The sequence below is a fragment of the Myotis davidii genome, unplaced genomic scaffold, assembly GCF_000327345.1.
Source record: "Myotis davidii unplaced genomic scaffold, ASM32734v1 scaffold233, whole genome shotgun sequence".
Lineage (NCBI taxonomy): Eukaryota > Metazoa > Chordata > Mammalia > Chiroptera > Vespertilionidae > Myotis > Myotis davidii.
Window position 1 is genome coordinate 2,448,457 of NW_006285917.1, and position 10,333 is coordinate 2,458,789.

General features: G+C 52.1%; 1 protein-coding gene across 1 annotated transcript in view; it reads right to left on the minus strand.

Moving 5' to 3' along the window:
* Nucleotides 1–5,421: 5,421 nt before the first annotated feature.
* The window catches only part of ACVR1B (activin A receptor type IB), a 21,736-nt gene continuing 16,824 nt past the window's right edge, over nucleotides 5,422–10,333 (minus strand). The window contains exon 9 of the mRNA XM_006757062.2: nucleotides 5,422–7,855. Coding sequence (XP_006757125.1) covers nucleotides 7,730–7,855 — 126 coding nt within the window. The 3' untranslated portion in view covers nucleotides 5,422–7,729. The remainder of the gene's footprint in view (nucleotides 7,856–10,333) is intronic.

Consider the following 10,333-nt stretch of genomic DNA (forward strand, 5'->3'; position numbering starts at 1 on the left):
TGACCTCCCCGCGGGGGTGACCTCCCCACCGTGACCTCCCCGCCGTGACCTCCCCCAGACGGCACAGGAGGCCCTTAGCCTTTGCCTTTTCCAAGCCTCCACGCCTGCCTCCTCAGTCCGAGCCTCTGGTCTAGCATCTGTTCTCCTCATCCCATCTCCTGCAGCTCCTTAAAGCGTGGGGGAGCGCCCTGCACACTGCCCGCACCTCATACCAGGACACATCGTCCCCCTTTCTCCTCTCTGGGAAGCCTCCTTGCAAAAGCCCCATTGCTCTGACTCCTCAGACATTTGCACTCAGTCTGCACTTCATGCCCAAGGGCAAGTCCCCGCCTTTCAGAAGGAGCTCCCCAAGTCTGGCTTCCTTTGGCCCCCGCTGCCCTAGCTCCCAGCTCTCAGGGCAGGGCTTGGCTTGTGCTGGGGGCACAGACGGCAGGGGCTCAGCTCATGAACAAGGCCAAGGTAAGACCCCCTTCTCTTTGGCACAAGCCCTTGCACAGACTCTCAACAGCCCCCATGGCGGAAGTGGGAGAGCTGGATCTCACCCCCAGCGACCTGCTCGAGCTCCAGGGAAGTTGGGGCACTGGGGGGGGGCGGGGGGGGAGTTCCAGAAGCTCAGGCCCCTATGGAGTCTCACTCAGGGGCAGGACTGGAAGGGACAACCAGTCTGCCACTGGGGCTCCTCCCTGGGCATTGCCACTGCCCCCAAGCAGGGGGGTGGGAGGGCGAGGGCCTGGGACTCAGCTGGCTCTCTGGTCAGGAATGAGGGGCTGGGCCCCCAGTTGCATGAGACTGAGGGAGGCATGGACAGCCGGTGGGCAGCTGACAGGGAGGGAGTGGTTGTTTTTCTGAATGACTCCTACAGTTTCTGCAGGATAGTGTGAGTGTAGTATTGTGGCCCAGGGAGCCCAGCAGCAGGGGCGTCCATCACAGCCCAGACTTGACTCGAGGGGGTTTGAGTGTCGGGGCAAGGCAGATAGGACAGCTTATTTCCGTTGGGTATGGGTGGCCTCTGAGTCTGGCGGAAGGAAGGAGGCTCACTCTCCAGCTCTCCTCACAGCGCCCGCCTAGGACAGAGGGTGTGCGTTATGTACCTGCTTCGTTTTGGAACAGGTACAGTTAGGACAGCAAGTAGCAGCTCTTAGGGAGCCAGGTTCCCCAGATCTCCACCTTGTTGGCTAACACAGCTGCTCATTCCCTCTCCCGGGGAGAGCACTGGGCACCAGGCTAAGATCCTCCTGTTTACACTGGCGGGCTCGCCTCGTTCTCTCACTGTTTGCGTTTGCTCATGCCCCAAACCCCTGCATCCTACCAACAGTCTGCCCCTTTCCTGCAGGTGACCCTGCTACCACCACTGCAACTGCTTCCTGGAGTCAGTGCTGTGATTGTCCCCAAACACTTAAAGCAGTGGTTCTCAACCTTCTGGCCCTTTAAATACAGTTCCTCATGTTGTGCCCCAACCATAAAATTATTTTCGTTGCTACTTCATAACTGTAATGTTGCTACCGTTATGAATCGTCATGTAAATATCTGATATGCAGGATGGTCTTAGGCCACCCCTGTGAAAGGGTCGTTTGACCCCCAAAGGGGTCACAACCCACAGGTTGAGAACCGCTGACTTAGAGGATCACATCTCGCCCTTGCTCAAAGCCTTGCTTTAAAGTGCCCATTCCCTATATCAGGAACGACAGAGAGCTTTATGGACAACTCCACATAAGCAAGCTGCTGAGAAGAATTTGGAGACCAAGTCTAAACTCAAGAGGAAAAGTTACTGGTAGATTAGCACCTCCTGGGGTACCTGTCACAGGGGAAGTGATAGCATTGGTGATCCCAGAATGAATCCTTTTTTCAGCACGTGACAGCTCCATTGCAGCCCTGGCTCCCTTGCACTAGCCGTACTGCACGTATGTGGTTCTTGGTGACACTCGTTTTGACTAAAACTCCCTCCTCTCCTCAATCAGCAGGCCAATGTCTGCTCCAAAATAGATGTCACCTCTTGATGTCACCTCACGTCTTGACCCCAACCTCTTGTTTGTCCTTTGTTCCCAGAGCATTCGTCTACCCTTACAGCACTCATCTCAGTCCATTTAGTTATCTATTTACTATTCTGTTCCACCAGTGCCTCCCCCACTCCCCTAGGCATGTCATCGGTGCTTCCATCACTCGCTCTGTGTTGCTCCGTAATGGGACTTGCCAAGATCCGCTTCATCATTCTCTCCGTACAGATCCTCTCTGTGGTGAAGAGAAGGGGTCAGACTGTTCATTCTGCCTTCTGCTTTACACACTACGGTGGCTCAACAAATGCTTATTTCATCACAATCTATTTATTATTAATTGTTCCTTAAACCTTCCTATCCCATTAGCCCCATCCTTGGCTTCCAAAGAGCATTCCCAGACAGACCCAGGGCTCTCTGCCATATCCCTCCAATGCCTTCCTGTCCGACCATGGGGTGCCCATCAGCTTCCCGCTGGGTGTGCTGCCAGGCGTTTGGTCGAACCCCAGCTTAGACACTGCCGTGAAGGCATGTTTTCGATATGATTAACCTTTCAATCAGTACAATTTCAGCAAAGCAGATTGCCTTGCAAATGCGGTTGGGCCTCATCCACTCAGCTGAAAGCCTTCAAACACTGAGGTCCCTGAGGGAAAAGGAATTCTGCCTCCAGGCTGCCTTCGGACACAAGGCTGCATCATTTCTTCCCTGGCTCTCTAGCTCGTTGGCCTCATTTCAGACTTGCCAGCTCCCACAACCATGCATCAATTCCTTAAAATACCTATCTATCCATCCACCCACCCACCCATCCATCCATCCATCCATCTACCTACCTTACTGGACTCTTTCTCTGGGGAACCCTAATACAGCATTCCTGGCTGGATCCAAAGCTTCCTCCCCTCCCGCCACCTTCATTCTGCATCCCTCTGTGTTCCTGAGTGTCTCTTGAAGGCTCCTAGTCTATTTTGTTTTGGTTGTTTTTAGCAGTCATGTTTTCCAGAGTGCAAAGACCAGACAGAAGACATGGCCTGGGACGAAGGAGGAAGCAGAACTGTAAAATGTGTAACGAAAACCCAAGTGATACACCAGTCAAATGAATTCAGGTCTCCTGTACGGGGCCTTACAAAGGTGAAACCCTGTTAGTAACCTCCAAGGGCACATGAACAGGTACTAGAATGGTTGGCATTCTGATTTCCAGAATGAAGATGAACCTGCAACCCATAGCTTAGTGAATTGTAGGTCCATGGCTGCAAGGTGACTGTCTTTTGAACTGGGTTGAGATTAGCTACAAGCCACTTCACCTTTCCTTCCGACAGACAGGTAGGTCAAAGAGATGCAGCGGCCGTAATACTTGCCCACTTCAGCAAGCTACCTGGGCTTCTGCTGTTTTCTTTGTGCATCAAAGAATTGTGGCCAGGGAGCATTTAATTAGCAGCTAACCTGGGTATTGGGGATATATGCCAAACTTAAAGCCAACTTCTAAAAGTTACTTGATTTTCTCCAGCCCCCCAGTCTCAGATGAGAAAACAATGAAAAAGTCTAGGGCCCAGTGGTCAGCAAACCGTGGCTCGCGAGCCAAGCTGCATGTGGCTCGCGATCCACGGTTTGCTGACCACGGTCTAGGCAAACAGAATTTTAAAATATCGACAGGCTGGAGCAATGGGCAGGTTCTATCTATGCTAAAACTTAATAGGGTAAACATATGTGGTCCTGCACCTGAGTTCAACTTCCCTTATACAGGATGGAGGAAGGAGAAGGTGACTGGATTTTACTCAACCCAAGACATGAGATGCAGCCATGGGATGTGACCTGCAGGTGTCAAGCACAGTCCGGGGCTCCTGTTCTAGTCTGGGCTGCCAGTTAACGCCTAGGTGAAATGTTATTTCTCCTTCCCGGCCAGGGCTCTAGCTGGCTCGGCGGAGAGCAGGTGGCCGGGGGAAGAACCGTGGACCATGGAGGCTGGACGGTGCCAAGGATAAAGGGCTGCAGCCTGCGGTCCGACATCCTAAACCCAAGGTCTCTTCCAGCCTGTGAGCTAAGCTTATTTGATTTGCTGGCCAGTTACTTGAGTTCTAACCCTGCTTCCTAACCATAAAGAGAGGACAATAACGCCCACCTCACACTCTTTTACGATAAAAGCAATTAATATACATAAAGCAGATTGGGCACATTGCTCAGCACACGTAAGTATCTGCTAATATTAACTGAAGGAGCTCGAAGCTTTGCCAGACTCATGGTAACATGACAGCTGCCTTCAAGTATTGGCAGGGCCTTATATGGGAGAGAGGAAGCTGCTCTGAAGCGCCTGAGGATGGAAGTCACATGGAGGTCGCCCGGATCTGCATGAGGAAGAGCTTTCTTCACAGCAGACACCTGCCGGCAGGTGCAAGCTGTGGTCCCGGGTGTTTCACCAGGAGGTTCGGAGTCACATGGCCCAAAAGCACGTGGTGGGACGCTGTCGGGAGGCAAGTGCCCACGGGGTGGTGGGCTAGGGTGAAATTCTATGATTCTAGGGCTTTTATCCCAGGTTCCCTCGGCCTAGAGACAGACATTCACAGCCACCCACACACTGAAAAGGCCAGAGGAACCACTGGAGACACATCTCAAAGCCCCAGATTCACATTCACACTCCAGTTTAGGAGGGGAAGCAGAAACCGAGGAGAGCTCTTCGAGACTACGTGGTTTGCGACTAAGCAGGATCAAGACCCTTTTTTGTCTAAAGAGGAAAATGCTACAAGACTAAAATACAGATAGAGCCCAGGAAAAGGTGGTTAGTGTCCCACTCCCTCACACACAAGGCCTCCCTCCACGGAACAGAGGACAGTCTCAGGGAGACCCCACAGGGGTGGGTCAGCTCCTCTCGGTGACCTGCTGCCCAGCCCAGGGGGAGGGTAGAAACGCCACCTGAGAACATCTGCCCGGGCCCACTCCCCTGACAACAGCCGAGCACAACCCACAGATGGAAAACAGATGGCACCAGATCAGCTCTGTGAATAAAACTTTAATAATGTACAGCAGAAATTGGACAGGCTCATTCTTATATTAAAACAAAAGATTTCCTATATTACAACTTATTTACATTTGCATACTGAAGAGGTAAAGTGTCTAAGTGGCTATTTTACAATCCTTTCTAGTAAAATGTACAAAAACAAACAGAAGTACCGAGAATGCCGTTCGGGGGCCTTGATGGCAACAAAAGAACGGGCTTGGCCTTGGTCTGTGAACCCAGAATCCAGAGGTGCAGGTTGCCCTAAGGGTCAGGGTTAGTCTCGTGGCCAAACACCACGGCTTCAGGCTGTAGTTTCTCCCCAGCCCTCTAAACTCCCAACGCTTATGGTTAAGAGTGGTGAGGGCGAGGATGGGAACTTCCCGAAAACCTGCTCAGTCTTCCCCAGGGGGGGGGAGCTAATAGCCAGTAAATTGGCCCAAACAGTTAGGGGGAAATCTCCTTTAATGCAAGGAAAGAGGCAACACATCAGGAAAATAAATAGAAAGGCCAGGGGCATCGGGGAGACAGAAGCAGGGAGAGGGCTCCCTCCTCCACAAGCTTTGGCAGCGAGTCGCTGGCTGGAGGCAGGGGTGCTGTGCAGCTGCATCCACACCATGCTCCCCGGGCAGGGAGGAGGCGCAGAAGGAACGCAGTGACTGGGCGCTCGTGCCCACCACCCGTCTCTTTGGCGTGGGAGGCATCCTTGCTCCTCGGTGGTCTCCTATGAGAGCAATCATTCCGGGCTCAAAGGCTCTCAGAACCAACGACTGTATGGAACTTCTGGTCTCAAAACAGGCACCCACCAACTTGGATCAGGTCTTTCCTCAGTGCTCCAAAGGTAGGACCCAAGCCTGTCTTGTTCACAGCCGTATCCCAGCACCTAGCACAGTGCCTGGCACCCAACAGGCACTCAACATTAGCTGAGTAAATGCCTGGAGAAGGAGCAACCAGCTGGACAGTGCACAACAGGCCGGGGCCCTGGCCCTAAGCCACTCCTGGAACTGGGGGTGGGTGGGCAGAAGCGAGAGAGACTAACCCCCAGGGCAGGACGGGCCTCTCCTGTGGAGTGGGGACAGGCTCAGGACAAGGACGGACGTTTCCAGTGTGATTGAGCTATGTGCGCTTGATTGAAGCTTTTTTTTTTTGTGGTTGTTTTTGTAAGGGTTTCTTTAAAAACAAATAAATTGAGAGGTAATCATCACATAGAGATGGTTTTCCTTTTATAAAAACTTAATAATATTAAAAAAAGTTAAAATCTAGACCCTCCCAATAAAATTAAAAAACAAACAACAAAAAACCCACTCCAGTTAAAAGTTATGGCTTCGAAGTTATTATATACCTAAGCTACGGTGACCAAACCACCACCCACAACCGTGTTCTAGACATCGCTCACTACTACATTCAGGTTAAATATGATTCGGCTCAGGCTGCTCCCTTTAGCAGGGCCCCTGAAGTGGGTACAAGCCTCCTACTTTCCCTCCACCACAATCAGATAATCCAGTAAAAGACCCATGCAGATGCCTCCCTCCCACCCGCACTCCCTCCCCACTCCTTGCCCCCCTTTCCCTTCCCCACCCTAAACCCACCACCACCAAAAATATACACGGCTGTTTCCAGAATCTGGGACAGGAAAGACAGATGTGACATTCTAATCCGAGTCCCACGATCTGGGCTGCAAACGCGTTGGGCCTTCCTGGATGCTGCGAGGACCATGCCCTGGGCTGGCTCATTTCCCACGGTGGCAGCTGACCACACGCCCAAGACTCACACCAAGCTGTGTTCCCTGCCCACCCACCCTCCCTCCCATTTGGACCCCAAAGCCTGCTGGGCCAGCTTTGGTTCCAGTCTGAAATGGAGAGCGGTGCTCACGCAGGGTTGGCAGAGCGGCCTGTGGGGGAGGAGGGTACCGTGGCTCAGAGCTCTGGGGCAGGGGCAGGGAGGAGACCTCTGGGCAGGGCACCAGGAAACGAGACACTGCTCACTACTGAACAGAGGCACCAGCACGAAGACAGCATGAAGAACACACCCCTGACCTGCACATGCACAGAAAGCTCAAGCAGGGAAGTACGCACCTACAGACACACACGCGCACACACACACACACACACACACACGTATGTACGGACACACACGTACACGCACGCACGCACACACATAAGGGCGTGGCATGGACCAGGCACAACAGGAGATGAACCTCGCACCTCGGCACAAGCACACCTGGCTGGACAGACTGGGGCGGGTTCCGTCTCCGCTGGCAGCCCCTGCCGATGTCTGAGCGAGGGTGGAGCACGGGGCCCAGAACTGCCTGCCGGAGGGGCTGCGCTTCAGGTTCCTCTGGGTTCCTCTGGGCCACCTCGGTGCTGGGGCCGGTTCCTGGAGGAAAATCTCAGTGCTGCTCAGCACTCGGCTTCACCTGGGCCCCCCAGGCCGCCGTCACCACTCCTGGATGTACCCCAGGCGCACCGGGTTGGGCGGGACTCCCCACTACAACCCGTTAAGAGTTGTGGCACCGAGTTCTCACACCATTCGCTCAGAGTCTCCATGCCACTAGGAGGTAAGTATAAAAGGTGTCTGTGTCTCAAACCCAACATGGGAGTGAGCGGGTCTCCCGGGCTCTGTCCCTCTTTCAGACCAGGGCTTCTGGCCACAGAGGGCTGGGCAGAAACGAGAGGTAGGCCTCCATCGTACGTTCGACATGGCAGCTCTGTGTAGTCCTCGCTGCCCAGGTTGCATGTAGGGGAGGGAAGCAGGGTTAGATCTTCACATCTTCCTGCACGCTGAGCTGGGAGAGGGTCTTCTTAATGCGCAGAGCAGTCAGGCGGGCCGCGCCGTTGGCGTACCAGCACTCTCGCATCATCTTCCCCATCACTCGTAACGCCTGCACGGAGACCCAGAGGCATCAATGTGACCCTGCCCCACGGAAGCCTCTCTGGTCCCCAGGTCCCTCATTTCTCCGTGAAAGTCTGCCAGGATCTCCTCTCCCCTCTGAACCTAGGGAAACACCTTGTAAGCTTCCCCATCCCCACGGCTCGCCCTGCCTTAGGGGCCGGGCTGTGCAGGCACAAGGAGAAAGCTTCCGCAGGAGGGGGAGCTCCCTGCAAGCACCGCGAGCCGCCCCATCATCTGCGCAATCTGGAAAGAACACCCACAACCACCTGTGGTCTGACAATCATTTCTATCAGGTTTGAGAATCCATTTTCATGATTGTTGTTCTTCTATTTTTACTTAAAAAATTTTTTTATTGGTTTTAGAGAGAGGAAAGAAGGGAGAGAGAGAGAGAGAGATTTGTTGTCCCGCTTATTTATGCATTCACTGGTTGCTTTTTTAACTTTTTCAACTTTTTTTTTAAATAATTTCTATTGATTTCAGAGAGGAAGGGAGAGGGAGAGAGAGATGGAAACATCAGTGATGAGAGAGAATCACTGACTGGCTGCCCCACACTGGGGACTGAGTCCACAGCTCAGGGATATACCCGACTGGGAACTGAACTGCGGCTCCTGGTTAACAGGTCGAAGCTCATCCACTGAGCCACGCCGGACGGGCTGGTTACTTTTTTGTATGTGCTCCGACCGGAAATCAAACCCACAATTTGGGCACATCAGGACAATGCTCTACCCAACTGAGCTACCTGGCCAGGCCTCATCTGCCACTTTTTATTGTTTGTTAATCCTCACGGAGTGATATTGGTTGGTTGTTTGTTTTTAGAGGTAGTGGAAGGGAGTGGGAAAGACAGAGACAGAGAAGCATCGATGTGAGAAAGACACATCAACTGGTTGCCTCCTCCACATGCTCTGACCAGGGCTGGGGACTGGGGATTGAGCTTGCAGCCAAGGTACATGCCCTTCACCAAAACCGAACCCCAGACTCTTCAGTCCACAGGTTGATGCTCTATTCACCGGGCCAAACCAGTTAGGGCCATATGCTACTTTTTAAAAGAACAATTAGTAAGGCCCCAGTGGAAACTAGACCGAAAGCAATCTTGTCAGAGGCCGAAAGCTACACTGTCATTGCCAAGATGACACAGGCGACCACTATAGTCAGGCCAAAAGGTGACATGGAAGGTCGCCTAAGGACCACTACTGGTTATTGAGGGCTATAAAGTTCCTCGATTGCTGCTCTAGGACACGATTTTTCAAAATTCCGTTTAACAGTGGAATTTTCAGAGAGGAAAAATATTTTTTTCCCTACTTTCCTGAGTAGAGTCCCAACAATATAAACAGTGGTGACTGAACAGAGAGTGGGGCAGGGCAGTAAAAGCAGCTCTTCCAGCCTCACATTCATCCTCTGAAGTAAACCCAATTGGGGGTTCCAAGGAACATTTGGAAAATGCTGCTGTATTATGCAATGAGAGGACATCATCTAAAATGTGAACTAAGTAATTTTTTGGTCAATGCAGAAGCGCCCTCTAGTGGTTATATTCCTAAAAGGCAGAGCTGGCTGCCAGTAGTTGAGCAGCCTCTATGAACCAGGTCACCGCTCCATTCTGGGTCAGGGCCCATGCCTGGGTTACAGGCTAGATCCCCAGTGAGGCTGTGCAGAAGGCAGCCAATTGATGATGCTCTCTCATCATCGATGTTTCTCTCTCCCTCCCCCTTCCTCCCCTCCTCTCTGAAAATCAATAAAAATGTGTTTAAAAAAAAGAGGCTCCTCTCTGGAAAAAAAAAAAAAAAAAGCAGAGCTATGAGGGAAAAAGAGGCCCAAGTGCACTTAGCGAGGCAAAACCTGCTCCCCCTGAAGACTCTAAGACCCCAGAACTCCATGTTCATTAGGACTCTGTATAATAAATTTGTCATTTCAATTCTTTACACAAAATGTTCTGTTTTTTAATATCGAACCCTGACTTCCTGGTTCACAGGTTGATGTTCAACTATTGAGCTACACCAGTCAGCCACTTCGTTCCCTGTTCACTTCATCTGCCATCTTCACCAAATTCAAATTCTCCGCATCCTCCTCCGCTCTTCTGAGTTGTTAGAAAGGCCACCTCCCTCACAGACATGTACTCACTGTCATTTTTCCAGTTAGACAGGTCTACGAGCTCCCACTAGGCTTTGGTTTCTGTCTCCTGTTGACCACCTATCTTATCTGTGTCCCCAGGGCCAACTGCTTCTACTAGGCTGTGGATTCCAAAGGGGAACCTACAGTGCCCAGGACAAGGGACTGTGGCCTCTCAGGGCTTAGTATATTGCCGGGAGCCGGTCCATCCTTGCTGTTTCAAGGGACCTGGCATATATGGCATACTGTTCTTAATATGTTTGGTCACCTTCTTGGCACTGTGTTTTAACCAAGGTCACCTCTCCGAGAAAAGTTGTTTCCCCAGGTAGGGATCTTCCCCTGAAGTTAGGGAGGGAATAAAACC